At 36.1% G+C, this 21,902-nt stretch overlaps 1 protein-coding gene across 1 annotated transcript; it reads right to left on the bottom strand.

Annotated features, from left to right (window-relative positions):
• Positions 1 to 6,315: 6,315 nt before the first annotated feature.
• Positions 6,316 to 19,553, bottom strand: LOC141762696 (sterol 26-hydroxylase, mitochondrial-like). Its single transcript, XM_074626693.1, has 9 exons — positions 19,261 to 19,553; positions 14,884 to 15,074; positions 14,502 to 14,701; positions 14,229 to 14,426; positions 13,968 to 14,131; positions 9,389 to 9,555; positions 8,620 to 8,701; positions 8,302 to 8,538; positions 6,316 to 7,454 (listed from the first exon to the last, which is right to left on the bottom strand). The coding sequence occupies exons 1-9, from the start codon at positions 19,489 to 19,491 to the stop codon at positions 7,338 to 7,340; spliced, it is 1,587 nt and encodes a 528-aa protein (XP_074482794.1). The 5' UTR covers positions 19,492 to 19,553; the 3' UTR covers positions 6,316 to 7,337.
• Between the last annotated feature and the right edge of the window lie 2,349 nt (positions 19,554 to 21,902).

Raw genomic sequence — 21,902 nt, forward strand, 5'->3', positions numbered from 1 at the left:
ACAGCGGCTCCTAGAGGATGAGATTTTAAATGCATCCAAAAATATCAACAAAAACATACTTATTTTTGTTTATTATTATCCTTTCACAAAACACATGTGATAGGCAATATTTTCACATTATTTTACATGTATAATACACATGATAGGCAATATTTTCACATTATTTTACATGTATAATACACATGATAGGCTATAATTTCACATTATTTTACATATATAATACACATGATAGGCTATATTTTCACATTATTTTACATGTATAATACACATGATAGGCAATATTTTCACATTATTTTACATGTATAATACACATGATAGGCTATATTTTCACATTATTTTACATGTATAATACACATGATAGGCAATATTTTCACATTATTTTACATGTATAATGCACATGATAGGCTATAATTTCACATTATTTTACATATATAATACACATGATAGGCTATATTTTCACATTATTTTACATGTATAATGCACATGATAGGCTATAATTTCACATTATTTTACATATATAATACACATGATAGGCAATATTTTCACATTATTTTACATGTATAATGCACATGATAGGCTATATTTTCACATTATTTTACATGTATAATACACATGATAGGCAATATTTTCACATTATTTTACATGTATAATACACATGATAGGCTATATTTTCACATTATTTTACATATATAATACACATGATAGGCTATATTTTCACATTATTTTACATGTATAATGCACATGATAGGCAATATTTTCACATTATTTTACATGTATAATACACATGATAGGCTATATTTTCACATTATTTTACATGTATAATACACATGATAGGCAATATTTTCACATTATTTTACATATATAATGCACATGATAGGCTATATTTTCACATTATTTTACATGTATAATGCACATGATAGGCAATATTTTCACATTATTTTACATATATAATGCACATGATAGGCTATATTTTCACATTATTTTACATGTATAATACACATGATAGGCTATATTTTCACATTATTTTACATGTATAATACACATGATAGGCAATATTTTCACATTATTTTACATATATAATGCACATGATAGGCTATATTTTCACATTATTTTACATGTATAATACACATGATAGGCAATATTTTCACATTATTTTACATGTATAATACACATGATAGGCAATATTTTCACATTATTTTACATGTATAATACACATGATAGGCTATATTTTCACATTATTTTACATATATAATACACATGATAGGCTATATTTTCACATTATTTTACATGTATAATGCACATGATAGGCAATATTTTCACATTATTTTACATATATAATACACATGATAGGCAATATTTTCACATTATTTTACATATATAATGCACATGATAGGCTATATTTTCACATTATTTTACATGTATAATACACATGATAGGCAATATTTTCACATTATTTTACATGTATAATACACATGATAGGCTATATTTTCACATTATTTTACATGTATAATACACATGATAGGCTATATTTTCACATTATTTTACATGTATAATGCACATGATAGGCAATATTTTCACATTATTTTACATATATAATACACATGATAGGCAATATTTTCACATTATTTTACATGTATAATACACATGATAGGCTATATTTTCACATTATTTTACATGTATAATACACATGATAGGCTATATTTTCACATTATTTTACATATATAATACACATGATAGGCTATATTTTCACATTATTTTACATGTATAATGCACATGATAGGCAATATTTTCACATTATTTTACATATATAATACACATGATAGGCAATATTTTCACATTATTTTACATGTATAATACACATGATAGGCTATATTTTCACATTATTTTACATGTATAATACACATGATAGGCTATATTTTCACATTATTTTACATATATAATACACATGATAGGCTATATTTTCACATTATTTTACATGTATAATGCACATGATAGGCAATATTTTCACATTATTTTACATGTATAATACACATGATAGGCTATATTTTCACATTATTTTACATGTATAATACACATGATAGGCAATATTTTCACATTATTTTACATATATAATACACATGATAGGCTATATTTTCACATTATTTTACATATATAATGCACATGATAGGCTATATTTTCACATTATTTTACATGTATAATACACATGATAGGCTATATTTTCACATTATTTTACATGTATAATACACATGATAGGCAATATTTTCACATTATTTTACATATATAATGCACATGATAGGCTATATTTTCACATTATTTTACATGTATAATGCACATGATAGGCAATATTTTCACATTATTTTACATGTATAATACACATGATAGGCTATATTTTCACATTATTTTACATGTATAATACACATGATAGGCAATATTTTCACATTATTTTACATGTATAATACACATGATAGGCTATATTTTCACATTATTTTACATGTATAATACACATGATAGGCTATATTTTCACATTATTTTACATGTATAATACACATGATAGGCAATATTTTCACATTATTTTACATGTATAATACACATGATAGGCAATATTTTCACATTATTTTACATGTATAATACACATGATAGGCTATATTTTCACATTATTTTACATGTATAATACACATGATAGGCAATATTTTCACATTATTTTACATATATAATGCACATGATAGGCTATATTTTCACATTATTTTACATGTATAATGCACATGATAGGCTATAATTTCACATTATTTTACATGTATAATACACATGATAGGCAATATTTTCACATTATTTTACATATATAATGCACATGATAGGCTATATTTTCACATTATTTTACATGTATAATGCACATGATAGGCAATATTTTCACATTATTTTACATGTATAATGCACATGATAGGCTATAATTTCACATTATTTTACATATATAATACACATGATAGGCTATATTTTCACATTATTTTACATGTATAATACACATGATAGGCTATATTTTCACATTATTTTACATGTATAATACACATGATAGGCTATATTTTCACATTATTTTACATGTATAATACACATGATAGGCAATATTTTCACATTATTTTACATATATAATGCACATGATAGGCTATATTTTCACATTATTTTACATGTATAATGCACATGATAGGCAATATTTTCACATTATTTTACATGTATAATACACATGATAGGCTATATTTTCACATTATTTTACATGTATAATACACATGATAGGCAATATTTTCACATTATTTTACATGTATAATACACATGATAGGCTATATTTTCACATTATTTTACATGTATAATACACATGATAGGCTATATTTTCACATTATTTTACATGTATAATACACATGATAGGCAATATTTTCACATTATTTTACATGTATAATACACATGATAGGCAATATTTTCACATTATTTTACATGTATAATACACATGATAGGCTATATTTTCACATTATTTTACATGTATAATACACATGATAGGCAATATTTTCACATTATTTTACATATATAATGCACATGATAGGCTATATTTTCACATTATTTTACATGTATAATGCACATGATAGGCTATAATTTCACATTATTTTACATGTATAATACACATGATAGGCAATATTTTCACATTATTTTACATATATAATGCACATGATAGGCTATATTTTCACATTATTTTACATGTATAATGCACATGATAGGCAATATTTTCACATTATTTTACATGTATAATGCACATGATAGGCTATAATTTCACATTATTTTACATATATAATACACATGATAGGCTATATTTTCACATTATTTTACATGTATAATACACATGATAGGCTATATTTTAACATTATTTTACATATATAATACACATGATAGGCTATATTTTAACATTATTTTACATATATAATGCACATGATAGGCTATATTTTCACATTATTTTACATATATAATACACATGATAGGCTATATTTTCACATTATTTTACATGTATAACACGCAGTGGTGGAATTAAGCTAAGAGGAGCGTGCAACTAGAGCTCCACTGTGTTTCTACTCGTAAATGTACAAATAGAAAAGTCACTTGAAATCTTTTGCAGTGCGCGTCCGATGCACGACGTCCTCACGCACAGGGAGATGAGATGAGATGAGCGACGTCAAGCTGTTCAACATCAGGACCACCACAGGAAGTGGGTTTATTTGACCTTCAAAATAAAATTGACACATTTGGGACAAACCTGGTGGTGGTGGTGGTGGTGCAGGTTTTGAGCTTGCATTGCAAAGACTTTACTGCAAGTTGTAGGTTGTACTGCAACTTCTAACTGCACATCAGTATTTAGGGTTGTACTGCAACTTCTAACTGCACATCAGTATTTAGGTTTGTACTGCAACTTCTAACTGCACATCAGTATTTACGGTTGTACTGCAACTTCTAACTGCACATCAGTATTTAGGGTTGTACTGCAACTTCTAACTGCACATCAGTATTTACGGTTGTACTGCAACTTCTAACTGCACAGTAGTATTTAGGTTTGTACTGCAACTTCTAACTGCACATCAGTATTTAGGTTTGTACTGCAACTTCTAACTGCACATCAGTATTTAGGTTTGTACTGCAACTTCTAACTGCACATCAGTATTTAGGGTTGTACTGCAACTTCTAACTGCACATCAGTATTTAGGGTTGTACTGCAACTTCTAACTGCACATCAGTATTTAGGTTTGTACTGCAACTTCTAACTGCACATCAGTATTTAGGTTTGTACTGCAACTTCTAACTGCACATCAGTATTTAGGTTTGTACTGCAACTTCTAACTGCACATCAGTATTTAGGGTTGTACTGCAACTTCTAACTGCACATCAGTATTTAGGGTTGTACTGCAACTTCTAACTGCACAGTAGTATTTAGGGTTGTACTGCAACTTCTAACTGCACATCAGTATTTAGGGTTGTACTGCAACTTCTAACTGCACAATAATATTTAGGGTTGAACTGCAACTTCTAACTGCACAGTAGTATTTAGGTTTGTACTGCAACTTCTAACTGCACATCAGTATTTAGGGTTGTACTGCAACTTCTAACTGCACATCAGTATTTAGGGTTGTACTGCAACTTCTAACTGCACATCAGTATTTAGGGTTGTACTGCAACTTCTAACTGCACAATAATATTTAGGGTTGTACTGCAACTCTATGATTTGTCTTTTAGTTCCAGGTGATCCACCATATATGGCATGTCAGAGCTCTCATGCAGCCAAGAAAACAAGACTGTCCATGATCAAACTTTTCACATAAAACTGTTTAGGCTGGATTTACAACAGCCTCAAGACCCCAGACCCTCAGGTGCCTTAAAAGGCCCAGGTTCAGGGTGTACCAAATAGTTTGACTGATTGCAAATGTCTTTCTGAATGTGCAACACTAATGCACAATGCCAGTTTCCAGCTGTATCAATCAGGTTTTCTATACTCCAAACCATGTAGCATTTGGTGTTAAAGTCTGTTTAAAGACAATAATGCACAAGTTAAATAAATCCAACAAACCCAACAAATTAACTGGAAAAGCCAGATGGATCCACAGGAGCTCACTCTGAAATCTGAATTTTCAGAGAAATAAAGTGGAGTAATATATTGAGAAATGGGGCGTCTGATATGTTTTTGACAAACTGCATCCTGGAATTACGAGTCATTCTCTCAGATAAATTTGTGAGCCTCTTTAATTAATACTTTGTGCCCTTAAATGACTCTTTGGATGATTTGTGAATTACCTAAATGTGCACAAGTTGAATAACAAACTCCAAAAAAGCTTCTTCTTCTTTTTTTCTTTTTTTAAAGTTCTACTCTTGTGACACAATGTCTGATTAATTGAGGAACTCATGATACACCATGTTAATTGTTGATCACTGTATACGACTGTGGTGCAACAGTGAAACAGTTTATGACACTGAGCATTTCATTTCCTGCAAAAATAAAGAAGCTAAATGTACTGAAGTGTCCAGCAGGCGGCGGCAGAGGAGCAGTTTACAACTGTTGACCCAGTTTTAGTCTCCCAGTGCTTTAATGGGACTGTTTTGTATACATTTTCATTGAGCATCTTTAATCAATGACATCAAGATTCAGAGAAAAAAAAACAAGTTCAGACCAGAAATAAAATTCTGCCTGCATTTCCTCTACACGGCTGATTTACTATAATTCAAATTATCTCTCTTATTTCCATATTATTGTTGTTGTCTCCTTGTTTGTGTGGGCCCAGATAGATGAGGCAAAGATACATAGAAAATATAGATTTTTATTTGTATCATCACAATAAGATCTCCATAGGAATATTACAGTAGTGTTACAGAGATTATGGCCTAACAGAGGGCATTTCATCTCTTTCACCGCTTTTTATGAACAAGTTATCATTAATCACCCATAAAAACCTGTGGAGACTCTTTAAAGTTGTTGTTAAATCACTGCTTTGTGTAAAAAGAAAAATGTGTGTAGCTTTAGCTGTGATTTAAGCACCGTTTGATATCAAATGAAACAGAAAAGAGCCGTTGAATGCACAGAATTCAGTCTGAAAACCTCCTTTCCTTCATTGCCTTTTTGTTTCCTTCCCTGTCTCCTATCTTGCCTCTCACCTCCTTAAAGTTGAGTTCATGTTAAAAGTTCAAATAAAAACATTGTGTTGGATGTGAAATGGGTTTCATAGTGGTGAGCAGCGGATAAATTCAGCAGTAGATTATAAAACCATGGCTATAGAGAGTTATTAAAAACATAAGCTGTCAGAGGGGGGCAGTGCACACACACACACACACACACACACACACACACACACAAACCAGGTATTTCACATCAGCCTGTGGCTATGTTAAAATTGAGAAATGAAATCCCGTCAGCAATAATAAACAACATGTCTGTGCAAAGACGGCAAAGTATGAGCATTAAGTGAAGTTAAACAATAAAAGACTGAGGAGAGTGTGTGTGTGTGTGTGTGTGTGTTGAGTCCTGTAGGTTTCAGGAAAATAATTATATATAATAATTAATCTCTATCCTCAAGTTGCATATCATTCATTGAAATGAGTGATTTATGTGCTGATTCACATGGACTCTGGTGAGAATCCTCCCACATCCAGGGTGACAAACACCAGATTTGACCTTTAATTTGCGCCCTTAAATAAGTCATTTATGTTCTTATTTCTACTGTAAAAGTGTGTGCAGACATTTACAGCTCAGGTTAAACATGTCACCTCTCGTGCACCACGCGTTGTTGGACGTGCGTTTCACACATTAAATTGCTGCACCCTCATCAGCCTCTGGACAGGAAGCGCAGGTTGATGGGCTTTGCGGGGATGAGCAGGGTTCGAGTTTTCGGCTCCACGAGCGGTGCACCATGTTCAGGCTGGACCTCGTAGTGCTGCATTAGCTGGAAGGAGACATAAAACAGCCTTTAAATCCATACAGGAGCTTCATTCTGTTAGATACTTGAGGATTTTGTTTGTAGATCTTAGCAGGATATCTCAAAAACTTGAGCACAGATTTGAATGAAACAAATCATTTCTTTTTGGAGAACTTTTTCAAGGATTTCTTAATTTGTGGCTGGCTAAATAAAAGAACATAAGCAAAAGAAAAATATAAAGAAACTAGGGCTGTCAGATTTAACGCGTCGACGCAAATGAGTTTTAACGCCACTAATTTCTTTAACGCATTACTGCAACTTGCGTAGAAAACCTAATGAATCCATAGGTACCAACCATGACATATTAACTTGTCATGTGTCATGTCATGAAGGAGGTTAAATAACGCTTCAAACTTTTGTCTGTGGCAAACTTTCAAATAAATTGTGGCAAGGAAAACCTGGCATGGCCATTTTCAAAGGGGTTCCTTGACCTCTGACCTCAAGACATGTGAATGAAAATGTGTTCTATGGGAACCCACGAGTCTCCCCTTTACAAACATAACTTCCTGGACAATATTTATCATTGTTTTGTGTTGTTAACTGATTTCCAATAAGAAATATATAAATACATTTGCATAAAGCAGCATATTTGTCCACTCCCATGTTGATAAGAGTATTAAATACTTGGCAAATCTCCCTTTAAGGTACATTTTGAACAGATAAAAAATGTGTGATTGCGATTAATCGAGATTAACTATGGACAATCATGCGATTAAATATTTTAAACGATTGACAGCCCTAAAAGAAACACAAATTGGCCAAGAAGTAGGCTAAAAGTCCACTTCCTGTCTCTGTCTGTCTCTTCTTCACTCACCCTGGACAGAGCAAAGTACATCTCCATCTCCGCCACCCTCTTCCCAACACAGGCTCGCACCCCGACTCCGAAGGGGATGAAGCTGTACGGGTGGTGCTGGTAGAAGCCGGGCGCCGCCCTGCCACAGACGCTGCTGGCCGCCTCGGCACGGAGCCAGCGCTCTGGGACGAAGAGCTCTGCGTCTACGAACTCTGCTTCATTGTGACAGACTGCGTAATGACACAGATGGAACTGAGTCTGCAAAGAAGAGAAGCGTATTTAAATCATTTCTGATCTTTAAAGTTAAAGGTGCCTCACATCCTGGTTGTGCTTTCCTACCTTCTTTGGGAACCAGTAGTTTCCCACGATCACCTCATCGTCTGAAATAAAGCGTCCGTTTCCAGGAACCACGGGATAAAGGCTGGAGGAGAAAGACACAGACGACAGTCAGACTCTAAATCAGAGACAGAGCTAACCTGGAGCACGTTATTGATTATTTATGTCCGATTCAGTGTTTTATTCTTTGCTTTACGTCAGCTGTACTAGCTGTACCATATAAGTCAAAAACTGATAAAAGCTGTTCTGTCACTTTGCCAGTCTCACAGGTCAGGGCATGTCAGGTCGAAACACGTAGAAATACCACAAAATAAAAAAAATGCTCCGTCACAAGTTCTGCCTTTTAAAAAACTTATCAGCAGAAGTATCAAAAGTAAAAGTAGTCGTGCTGCAACATAACTCCTTTCAGAGTGTTTTTATTATAATGATAATAAAAACACTCTGAAATGAGTCATTATATTACATTATAATATATATAATATAATATAATGATAATAAAAACACTCTGAAAGGAGTCATTATATTATATTATATTATATTATATATATTATATATATTATATTAGCTGCATTATAATATTGTAGCTGGTCAAGGTTCAAGGAGCAGATTATTTGACTACTATATAACTAATCTAATCTAGAACACTGCATCTGACTGGTTACTAAGTACTTCATGTTTAAAGTTCAGCTGATTGATGGGCTGCTTGTTTTCCAAACTGTAGTTCCAGGGCCAACACTGCTTCGTGAGTAGTTCATACTAGCAGTCTGCTCACCGTAGCGTCTCCTTGATGACGGCCTTCAGGTAGGGCATCCTGCTCAGGTGCTCTGTGGTTGGCTCCCGTCTGTCCGGACACACAGAGTCCACCTCTCTGTAAAGTCGATCCTGAGCCCTGCGGTCCCTCGCTAAGTGGTACAGCGCCCACGACAGTGTGTTGGAGGTCTGAGATCAGGAGGGAATCAGATTATTGTCCATCACAGGGCTAAGACTAGCAGTCTGAGAGAGTCAGAGGAAATAAAGTCATTGTGAGGAAGCAACAACTCCCTCACTAACTGTTTGGTAAAGCCAAGTGGGGTTGATCACAGTTATCTTTGTTTTTCCTTATGTGGGTAGTTAAGGGGTTAATTGACTGACAGAGACTGAGTGGCTCCAAGTGTAATCAGGTGTGCTCTGATTTCCCAGGTTCTCACTGCAGGTGTCTCCAGTCTGAGCTGATGGCAGCACTCGCCTGATAAGCCAGTTTGAACTGGAAAGACGGGCTGTTAGGTTATATGACCATGTGTGAAAGTAGAGTTTGGGGGGGAGAGTGGTAAAAAGAGCAGCACCAGGCATGTGGTGAGCTGTGTAACAGAATGCAGAGGGTTTTTACCTCCATGTGTTTTTTCCTTTGTTTGATGGAATTTTTACAGACTGAAAATAAAAGTCTGCCTTATTTTTCAAGCATACTTAGCTGCCAGTGTGATGATTTCTCTTCGTGACTTTTCACCTTGCTCTCCTGCACCTCACCTTGCAACAGTCATTACAGTTCATCCATCCATCCAATACATGTTGAGATATTTCAGTCTGGACTAAAGTGGTGGAGCGACCAACCGACATCCATGAAGCTGCTACAAACTAGAAAACCTAAAGAATCCATCGGTACCAACCATGTCATACTAGCTTGTCCTGAAGGAGGCTAAATGACGTTCCAAACTTGCGCTAAATTTTAGTGAGGAAAAACTGTCATGGCCATTTTCAAAGGGGTCCCTTGATCTCTGACCTCCAGATCAGTGAATGTAAATGGGTTCTATGGGTACCCACGAGTCTCCCCTTTACAGACATGCCCACTTTATGATAATCACATGCAGTTTGGGGCAAGTCATAGTCAAGTCAGCACACTGACACACTGACAGCTGTTGTTGCCTGTTGGGCTGCAGTTTGCCATGTTATGATGTGAGCATATTGCTTTATGCTAAATGCAGTACCTGTGAGGGTTTCTGGACAATATCTGTCATTGTTTTGTGTTGTTAATTGATTTCCAATAATAAATATATACATTTGCATAAAGCGGCATATTTGTCCACTCCCATGTTGATAAGAGTATTAAATACTTGTTAAATCTCAAAGGTACATACATCACGATTAATCATGATTACCTCTGGACACTCATGCGATGAATCACCAATACATATTTTAATCGATTGACAGCCCTCAGTCCAACACTTTCATGTATTTGCCCATCTTACAACAGAACTGTATGTGCATAGTTTTGTTTTTAATGCAAAGTCCTTCGCTGCTTGTCTGAGATCTGAGAGTGGACACTGGGTGGTTATTTTAATTTCCTTTCATGGTTTTGATTGTTATTAACAAAGAGGAAGTTGGCAGTAGAAGCCGACTCTGACTGATTTATAAGCGGCTGCTGAAATGTCCTCTCTAAACATTTAAAGTCTCGACGCTGGACCTTCTTATACAAAGAGTCAATGTGTGAAGAAAAAGACGTTCAGGTTTAAGGGTTTAAAACGTGGACAGATGCAGCGCAGCATAACAGAACCGGATAAAACTTGAATTACTCCACCAACCAGTCAAGTTTCAGTTTACATCATGTCTGTCCAAAATGTCATCACTTCATCATTTTATCCTGTTAGACATGTCGGTGAAGTTGTCATAATTAGCATATGAATTCTTGGGTTATGTCCAAAAACATGATTTGTGTGGTCACGGTGATCAGTAAATGGACATTTGTGCCAAATTTGAAGACATTCCCTTCAGGTGTTATATAGTATAATAGTCTGGACGGACAACCTGAAACATAATGCGTCCGGCCTCGGCTGTCCCCGGCGTGAAGGCATAACCAAGATAAATCCGTCTGCAAAGTTTCAGCCAAATACAGGCTGAAGGTACAGTTACATTCTTGAGGTATGTTGCAAGAGCTTGTTTCTTTGTATTGGCAACCATTTCACCAGAGAAGGAGTAGCATTTGTGTTCCTTCCAGTATGTGATTTCTCATCTATCTGTCTCAGCTCATATCTCTAGATTTGATTTGAGCTGCAGCTCGCAGCTACAACAACAAGCCTCCACCTCTCCTTGGAATGCAGACAGACGAGCTCTGCGAACGCTGCGACGTGCAGCAACTAAACACCAGCACTCGTCTCTGTTGTTGCAGCTTTATCAGGCCGAACTTAGCTGATCTCACTGTGAACGCCTCAGGACCTACTTTCTCATTGCCCTCTTGGACGCTAGATTGTGTGTTATGTGTAGATGTGGCTAAAGGTCAAGATGAAGTAGATCATGATGCATTAGCAACAGAGAATTTAGCTTGAACTTCTTTGTTTTAAGTCTTAAGGAAGTTGGAGTGTATGGAGGATGGAACCTGCCAAAATCCAAAACAAATCAATAAATAAATGACTGGATAAATAAATAAATATGTCATTAAATGTAGCAAAAATAATATTATAAAAATAAATATAGCCATTAATTAATTGATAAAATGTGACATAAATTGATATTTCTGTTTTTATTTGCTTATTTAGTTATTTATCTCTGTATTAAATGCCTTATTTATTTATTTACTCTTCTGTTTAATTTGACCTTTTATTTATTTATGTACTTATTTGTATTCATTTTTAAAAAATCTATTTTATTTTTGCATATATTTTATTTTCAGGTTGTTACAGCCCCCTCATTTGCATAATGAGGCAGAAATGTATAAATAAATGTAAAAAGAAAAGAATACAGAAATAAATAAGTTTAGAGAACTAAATTTGGGGTGAAATGCAAAGGGAAAATCATGCATAAATAAATAAATGCATAAATACATACATTTAAATAAATAAATAAAAATAAATGCAAAAATAATAAATAATAAAATACATTTTAAAGTTAATAAAAATAAATAAATAAAAGGGAAAGTTAAACAGAAGAGTAAATAAATATGTTTGGGGAAATAAATAAGGGGTGAAATGCAAAGGGAAAACCATGCAAAAATAAAATACATTTACAGATGAATAAATAAAAGGGAAAGTTAAACAGAAGAGTAAATAAATACATAAATAAATAAATACAAATATGAATAAATAAAGACGCAAATTAAAACAGAAATATCAATTTATGTCACATTTTAATCAAATGATTAATGGATATATTTTATTTTTAATATTATTTTTGCTACATTTAATGATACATTTATTTATCTATCGGATCATGTATTCATTTATTGATGTATTTTTAATTTTGGCAGGTTTTGTCCTCCATAAGAGTGAAGTCCAGAGTCTGATTAGGCAGCTTTCTCTGCCTATCCCAGCGGACCCAGAGCCTTTCCTGGAACAACTGGAAATTCCTACATGTTGCGAGAACTGGCCTCACAAACAGTGAAGAGTCATTTCTGCTACTTCATACTTCTACTATATGATACTTTTTACTGCCCTACATGTATCTGACAAATGAAGCTCTAGTTTAAGTTCAGTCAGGAAGACGATCTTCATGCTCAGGCCTGTAATGATGTGTTCCTCACATCCTGCCACTCACTCCTCTAGTGCTGCCGCAATAACCACAATACTGACACTTTATGATCATCACATGCAGTTTGGGGCAAGTCATAGTCAAGTCAGCACACTGACACACTGACAGCTGTTGTTGCCTGTTGGGCTGCAGTTTGCCATGTTATGATTTCAGCATATTTTTTATACCTGTGAGAGTTTCTGGATCAATATCTGTCATTGTTTTGTGTTGTTAACTGATTTCCAATAATAAATATATACATACATTTTCATAAAGCAGCATATTTGCCCACTCCCATGTTGATAAGAGGATTAAATAGTTGATAAATCTCCCTTAAGATTAAAAATGTGTGATTAATCCTGATTAACTATTTTAATCGATTGACAGCCCTAATTAAAACTCAAACCACTCCTCCTCTCTCCATCTGGATGCTCTCTGTGTTCCTAACACACTTATTTTCATCAACATACGGATAAATCAGAAATCATACCAGCCTCCAGCTCTCCCACTGGACAAAACTACAACTGTCTGAAGCTTCTTGAACAGATGACAGGAGAGAAGCAGCAGTTTGAGAAGTTTCTATGGATGTTTTTTCCCCTCAGCTAAAATGAGAATATCTGCTGCTCTGTTCTCTGTGGAGGAGCTGATAGTAAACTATTTACAGCTGCTTCTATAATATATTATCATAACTAATAGTATATACTATTATAATGTTTGTCTCATATGCTCCTGTTTATCTGAACTACTTCTGTCCTGCCACATATCCCCTCAATAAAGGTTCATCTCATCTTATCTGAAATTTAAATCGTGCATGTTAAAACTGACGCACGATGAAATAGTGATAGATTGAAGGCTGGAACCAGCAGCCCCCTACTCACCGTGTCGACCCCTCCCAGCAGCAGCTCAGTGATGCTGATGTAGACCTCGGCTCTGCTCAGCCTGTCACAGGACAGCAGGTAGGTGAGGTAAATGCCCTCCGCCGGCTTGCCGCTGGACACCTGAGCTTGGATTTCAGCGATCCTCCTGTTGATGAGGGATTGCGCTGCCCAACGGAAACACAACAACCAAACACTTTACCAACTTATAAGTGAATCCAAATGACATGAATGTCTCCTTTTGCTGTTTGTCTTGCTACATACCTACGTCATAGAGGTCGTCCCAGGCCTGGACGAAGCGTCTCCAGAAGGGGAGGACGCTGCGGCTCCAGCGAGGGAAGAGGATCACAATCTCAGACAGCGTCAGCATGTCATTGGCGGCGGTGATGAAGCGCTGCGTGTCAACGGGGATCTCCTCCTCCAGGCAGCCCAACCTGGTCTCAAACAAGATGGAGGAGATACCTGCAAGAGGTGAAGAGCATCACAAACCGCCCCGCTGACCTCAACCGCCGCTAGACTTTCTGAAAACATTCCCACCTTCAAAGCCGAACTTGTAGAGCTCAGCAGTCATGTCTGAAACGGTGGCCTGGTCCTCGCTGCGACTGCGGAGGAGCTCGACGCGTCGCAGTAGATCTCCGACCACCTGGTGGATGATGGGGGCGTAGGCCAACACTTCCCGCAGCTTTAGCATCTTAAGGTTCAGGGCGCTGCGGATGCGGTACCACTCCGGTCCTGTGCTACAAAGCAAAAGAGTTCTTCAGATTAACAACTCTTTTAGGGACCTTTACGAACACTTTAGAGAGGAAGAGAGTTGCTACCGGGGATTAAACCCAAACGACTAGGACCACTAATGATTATATTAGCTGTTGTTTATGACCGTTATTATCTTTTACATTTAAAGGAAGATCCATAAACTCACTCCACATGCAGCCCGTAGGCCTGACCTCTCAGGTCCCGGTACTCCTTCCAGTGAGGCAGCTCGGCTCGGAGCGGGTAGCGGCCCTCCTGTTGGATCACCTGAGCGATGAGCTCCGGAGTCGCCACGTTGACGATGTCGAAGGGGCCGAATCTGGAGCGCCAGATGGGCCCGTAAAGGCTCTTCTGGACATCCTGGAAGGGTAACTTGAGTTTAAAGTAGTTCAACATATAATCAGCCCGTATTATATAAATACTGCTCCCATGGTAATGCATCAATAATATATTATATGATATAAAACACTCTGAAAGGGTTCATGTGTGTGTAATTCAGAGTACTACTTTTAAAAGTTGTGTAACTCCAGATTGGCAGGTCCGCCATTGGCGCCCCGTTCTCTTCACAGATGAGAGAAGGTTCACACTGAGCACATGTGACAGACGTGAAAGAGTCTGGAGACGCCGTGGTGAACGGTAACATCATCCAGCATGATCCGTTTGGTGGTGGGTCAGTGATGGTCTGGGGAGGCATACTGTATCCTTGGAGGATCACAGACCTCCATGTCATAGCCAACGGTACCCTGACTGCTGTTAGGTACTGGGATGAAATCCTCAGAGCGATTGTCAGACCGTAAGCTGGTGCAGTGGGCCCAGGGTTCCTCCTGGTGCAGTGGGCCCTGGGTTCCTCCTGGTGCAGTGGGCCCTGGGTTCCTCCTGGGTTCCTCCTGGGTTCCTCCTAGGCTCCTCCTGGGTTCCTCCTGGGTTCCTCCTGGGTTCCTCCTGGGTTCCTCCTAGGCTCCTCCTGGGTTCCTCCTGGGTTCCTCCTGGGTTCCTCCTGGTGCAGTGGGCCCCGGGTTCCTCCTGGTGCAGTGGGCCCTGGGTTCCTCCTGGGTTCCTCCTGGGTTCCTCCTAGGCTCCTCCTGGGTTCCTCCTGGGTTCCTCCTGGGTTCCTCCTAGGCTCCTCCTGGGTTCCTCCTGGGTTCCTCCTGGGTTCCTCCTGGTGTAGTAGGCCCCGGGTTCCTCCTGGTGCAGGACAGTGCCCGGCCTCATGTGGCCAGAGTGTGTAAGCGGTTCCTAGATGACGAAGGCATTGATGCCATTGACCGACCCTCACTAGGTCTCCTGACCTAAATCCAATTGAGCACCTATGGGACGTTATGTATCGGTGAATCTGACGCCACCAAGTACCGCCACAGACTTTCCAGGAGCCCTCTGATGCCCTGATCCAGGTCTGGGAGGAGATCCGCCAGGACACCATCCGCCAACTCATCAGGAGCATGCCCAGACGCTGTAGGGAGTGCATACAGGCACGCGGGAGCCGTACACACTACTGAGTCACTTTATGAGTTGATGTGATGAAATGAAAAGAATGTGATTTACATTCTTTACTTTGATTTTGGGTGTGATTTTGAATCCAGCCCTCAATGAGTTGATGATTTTGGTTTTCATTGACCGTTGTTACGTCATTTTGTTCTCAACAAATTATTCAATGTACATCAGTAACGATTTTACACTTGAATAGTTAGTTATCAAGATCTGATGTGTGATTTAAGTGTTCCCTTCATTTCTTTAGAGCAGTGTATTAAAGGTCACATATTATGCTCATTTCCAGGTTCATAGATGTATTTTAATGTTGCACTAGAACATGTTTACATGCTGCAATGTTCAAAAAAACCTTTATTCTTCTCATACTGCAGCCTGAGTCTGCCTGCCTCAGAGCCTAATTCAGCCGCTGTCTGAAAACCACTGATTCACAGCCTGTCTTTAAAGATCCATCTGTGAGAAATGACCAACAGAATCATCCCAGAGGAGAGCAGACAGCTGAAAGCAGATGGGAGATACAGAGCTAACCCCATTAGCTACATGCTACCGCTATGACACGGTGTGTAAACACAGCGACCATCAGGGTGGAAAATAGAAGATGTGAAACAGTAGTCAGTTCATTATTTCTGCTAAAAGATAAATGTATGGAAGATCAGAGTAATGGTATTGTAAGTGCCGTTGCATAAATGTGTTCATGATATATAATTAGTAATTGATCCCATAAGTTCATGCAATAAATAAATAAATAGATAATTCATTTAATGTAAGGTTAAAAATTTAAATATGATGTGAGTAAAATTATTTGTTTCATACAGTTCAAAATGTGTAACAGGTAGAAGTGTTTCAGTCAAAAGTACATTAGTCCACTGTGTTTTACGTTCCGCCCCGGAACCAATGTTCCCTGTGTAGTACCACTACGACGGAATTCATTGAGGGACTAAAACAATCCAACGTAAGTGAAGGAGCAGATGCCTTTCGCGGGCTCTGTAAAGTGTTTAAAGCTATGATTATCGACGTCTGAAGCTAAAAGCAGACAGTCAAAGAGACTTTCAAAAGGACTTTCATGGACTCAAGAACCTCTTTTCATGACAAGCGGCCAACGAGTTTTCACGGCGTGTGCATGACGTGACTCAGAAGTGAAGCATCAGAGAAAGACGTGTCCAAGCAATAAACGCCCGTATCAAAGAACCGACCTGTGTCTGTGTTGTTGTGAAGAGAGCTACAGGTATATTATTTACAATAGTAGCTGTCTCTGTGTTACCATGACTACAGACCACCTGAGCTTAGCTTACCATAGTTTACCAGAGCTGAAGACTTTCTCCTGTACCATGTTAACTTAACTAACTAACAGGTGAGATGATTACAAATGCTGTGAATAATTAATATTGTCATCTGTCAACTCAAATAAAGTTTGACTGTGAAACAGAAATGTGTTGTGTTGCTTACAAGTCACTATTTACTCCCTGTACTCTGCTACATGCATGACATCAAATATATATAATATATAAATATCATCTGTTTAAACAGTGTAATTACATAAAGCCTTTGTGAAAGAACATGTTATATTTAGATGATGGGAGTACATGAAGCCTGTTCTGCTGGTTCTTGCAGACTTTGCTCAAGTTAGGTTGAGGAGGAGAGACAGTGACGCGCTGTGGGGCGGGGTCAGCTACTGAAGGTTCTGCTCTGGTTCGACCAGGAAACCCTTACATGGCTTGCATTTCTCTAATGACGTCAGAAGAGAAGGGAAAAAAGCGAATTTTTTTTCTGCACCCATTTCCGGACAAACGGAGGAGGAGAAAAAGAGAGAGGATGGTCTTTTATGATACTATGGTGGCCTGTAGACACACTGGGGACAGATATTGATGTTTAAAAGACATGGAAAAGTGCATTTTGCATAATAGGTGACCTTTAAACTAAAATCATAAAGTTCTTCATAACATTTTGTGAGGATTGCAACTCGATCAGAGTCACACATCTCCTCTGCTCCTCTATTTAAGAAACTCCACATTCTTACTATTTATGATATCAATATTTCTCAAATATGTGTTTTTATTTATAAGATACTTTCTGGTGGGAATATTCCTGAGCAGTTCAAGACCCATTTTAAAACAGATTCTCAGGTCCATTCTTACTCAACCTGTCAGTCTCTAGATCTTCATCCTCCTAAATGTCTCACTAGTAGAGGTCAGTTTTCAATAAGATTTAGGGGAACCAAATTATGGAGTAGCTTTTCACATCTATCAATAAACTGTTCATCTGTCAAATGTTTCAAAAGTCGCTTAAAGGGTCATTTAATTAACTTGTAATTGCTTTACCCCATGTTGTCCATGTATCTGTTTCTATGTTTTTTATTTTTTTCCCACTCACAATGTTGTTTGGTTACGATTACCCAGAAGTCTTTATAGATATTTAAAACAATATCCTCCTCACAAACACTAACCAAACACTACCACGCAACAAACAAACACACACACACACACACACACACACTTATCTTTTTTGATATATTCACTGTATTGTTATTGTTGTTACTATATATATCTTGTCCTAATTGTTTGTTATCACTATTATGTAGTCATATTGTTTCTTTATATTAATCTTGTCTCTAGGTGGAGGCTTCAGATAAACCCAGTGGTTTTTTTTGCCTCTTCCTGCACTTTATATTATTAATTTTCTTTTTTTGTTATGTTGTATAGTCTTAAATCATATTGTCATTTACCATTATCATTTATTTATTTATTCTTTTGATTATTTATTATGTATCATTTATAATTATATTGTCATTTATCATTATCATTTTTTATTTAGATTATTTATTATATATTATTTATTTATTATTATATTGTCATTTATCATTTATTCTTTTGATTATTTATTATAAATCGTTTATTATTATATTGTCATTTATCACTATCATTTATTTCTTTATTCTTTTGATTACTTGTTATGTCAGATGCACTCAAGTGTTGAGCTCTTCAGGGTAGAAACTATCAAATAAGATGAAAACATGGATCATAAATGAGTTTTGTGAGCAGCAGGTTAAAGCAGTGTAACTGACCTGCAGTAAGTGGCTCTTGTCTGCGTATCCTTTGACGAATAACCAGTAGAGAGTGGTGGATAAACTGGGACCAGGCAGGTCATCGATGCTCTTCAGCTTCCCAGCCTCGGTGGTCGCCTGGACGTTCAGGTTTCTGCTGGAAACAGAGAGGTGGTGGTGTCGCAGCTCCAGTGTCCGAGCAGAGAGCACAGAGAGCCGCAAAGCTCTGGCTGCAGCCACGAAGGAGCTCATGGTGTGAGCTGGAAGCCGGTAGTCCGAATGGGTTTGTTTGTGTCAGTGTCAGACTTTTTAGTGCACATCCCCCTGCAGGGAGCTTTCAGTACTCCAGCAACTGATTTGTTAATCAATGCATCTATCATTGAACTGTGGCTGAAATCAGTCATTTAACATTATCATTTATTTATTTATTCCTTTGATTATTTATTATGTATCATTTATTATTATATTGTCATTTATCATTATCATTTTTTATTAATTATTTAGATTACTTATTATGTGTCATGAATTAATATATTGTTATTTATCAATTATTCCTTTGGTTATTTATAATGTGTCATTTATTATTATATTGTCATTTATCATTATCATTCATTTATTTATTTATTCTTTTGATTATTTATTATGTATCATTTGTTATTATATTGTTATTTATCATTAATTCTTTTGATTATTTATTATGAATCATTTATTATTATATTGTCATTTAACATTACCATTCATTTATTTATTTATTCCTTTGATTATTTATTATGTGTCATTTAATATCATATTGTCATTTATCATTATCATGTTTTATTGATTATTTAGATTATTTATTATGTATCATTTATTATTATATTGTCATTTATCATTATCATTTTTTATTAATTATTTAGATTATTTATTATGTATCATTTATTATTATATTGTCATTTATCATTTATCCTGTAACAAATATGTTAAAGCCTTTTTGTTAATAGAAACTCAATACTTAAAATGTTTAAGGATTCTACATAACTCTGGCTTTTAAAAAAATTAAATGTATAAAGTAAAAATATATATTTTTTTAATTTATCAGGAAAAACTGGACCATTTGTATACAGAAAAGAGATGATTATTCTCTTAGTTGTATTATTATTCTCTTTATTTTAAATCTAAATCCAACAAAAACAAATCAGAAAGCATCGACTGCCTTGAAAATCTTTCTCATTTCACTATATATGCACCTGTACCCATGTTCTGTTCTTTGCTTATCCTTTTTTATTTTCATATAACCTTGTATAATAATATATATAGTAATATAACAATACCTTTGATGTTCTTGTGCTGATGAGCAACATTATATTCAGAAAATGTGTTTTATTCTACTGCTAAAGATCTTGATTCAGTGAAGTCCTGGCTTTATAAGGCACATTGTTAAATAAAGAGACAATGATTCATAAACCCTGAGATCACGTTGTCCCTCCAATCTATCGATTAGTTTACAACATTAGTCGTATGTGTTTTCAGTGTATTGAGCCTTCAGGGCCACAGTAGGTAAGATTAGCTCACAACGTTAGTCGAATGATGTCCAATAAATAACATCATATTCAGAAAATGTGTTTTAACGCCCTCTTGTGGCGACGGTTGGTAACTGCAACTGTATTTTAAGTCAAGTTAGAGGAATTACATATAAACAACACTTCCTGTTAGATCCTTCAAAATAAAACATTTATAGTTTGAATGTTTACCAACAGTATTATTATACGATTTTGTTACTTCATGGTAGTAGGGACAACTTGATAAAGGAAATGGAAACGTATTAAACCTTTTTCTACTAAACCAAAGTGTGAGAACAATCATTTTGGAGGAAACTAACGTCCGTTAGTTTCGGCTAACATTGTAAACTAATCGATAGACTCGAGGGACTGTGACAACATGATCGCAGGTTTAGCCGAGCCGGCCAACTTTCTACAGCAAAAGCGTATAATAATACTGTCGGTAAACATTCAAACTAAAACTCCACCACCGTCTTTTATTGGGTTTTATTTTGTAGGATCTAACAGGAAGTGTTGCATATATGTAATTCCTCTAACTTGACATTATTATATGTAACACTTCCTGTTAGATCCTTCAAAATAAAACTTTTATAAAAGACGGTAGTGGATTTTCAGTTTGAATGTTTACCGACAGTATGACTATACACTTTTGTTGTCGAGGCTCGGCTAAACCTGTGATCATGTTGTCGCAGTCCCTCGAGTCTATCGATTAGTTTACAATGTTAGCCGAAACTAACAACGACTAACGTTACTTTACCTCCAAAATGAATGTTCTCACACTTTCGTTTAGTAGAAGAAGGTGTAATACGTTTCCATTTTCTACATCAATTTGAATCCACTACCGTAAAGTCACAAAATCGTATACTAATAGTGTCAATAAACATTCAAACTATAAAGGTTTTATTTTGAAGAAATCAACAGGAAGTGTTGTTTATATGTAATTCCTCTAACTTGACCTTAATGCAGTTGCAGTTACCGACCGTCGCCACAAGAGGGCGTTAAAACACATTTTCTGAATATAATGTTATTTATTGGACATCATCATGTTGAGGCTGTAGCTGGTTTACAGACTACTTTACATTTAAATGTTACTTATATTAAGGCAAGAACATCAGAGGTATTGTT

The sequence above is a fragment of the Sebastes fasciatus genome, chromosome 24, assembly GCF_043250625.1.
Source record: "Sebastes fasciatus isolate fSebFas1 chromosome 24, fSebFas1.pri, whole genome shotgun sequence".
Taxonomy (NCBI): Eukaryota; Metazoa; Chordata; class Actinopteri; order Perciformes; family Sebastidae; genus Sebastes; species Sebastes fasciatus.

Coding starts and splice junctions, on each gene's coding strand:
- LOC141762696 (XM_074626693.1), bottom strand. CDS start 19,491: ATGAGCTCCTTCGTGGCTGCAGCCAGAGCTTTGCGGCTCTCTGTGCTC. Junction 14,702..14,883: donor GCCTACGGGCTGCATGTGGA/GTGAGTTTATGG, acceptor TTTGCTTTGTAG/CACAGGACCGGAGTGGTACC. Junction 14,132..14,228: donor GGACGACCTCTATGACGTAG/GTATGTAGCAAG, acceptor TCCGTTGGGCAG/CGCAATCCCTCATCAACAGG.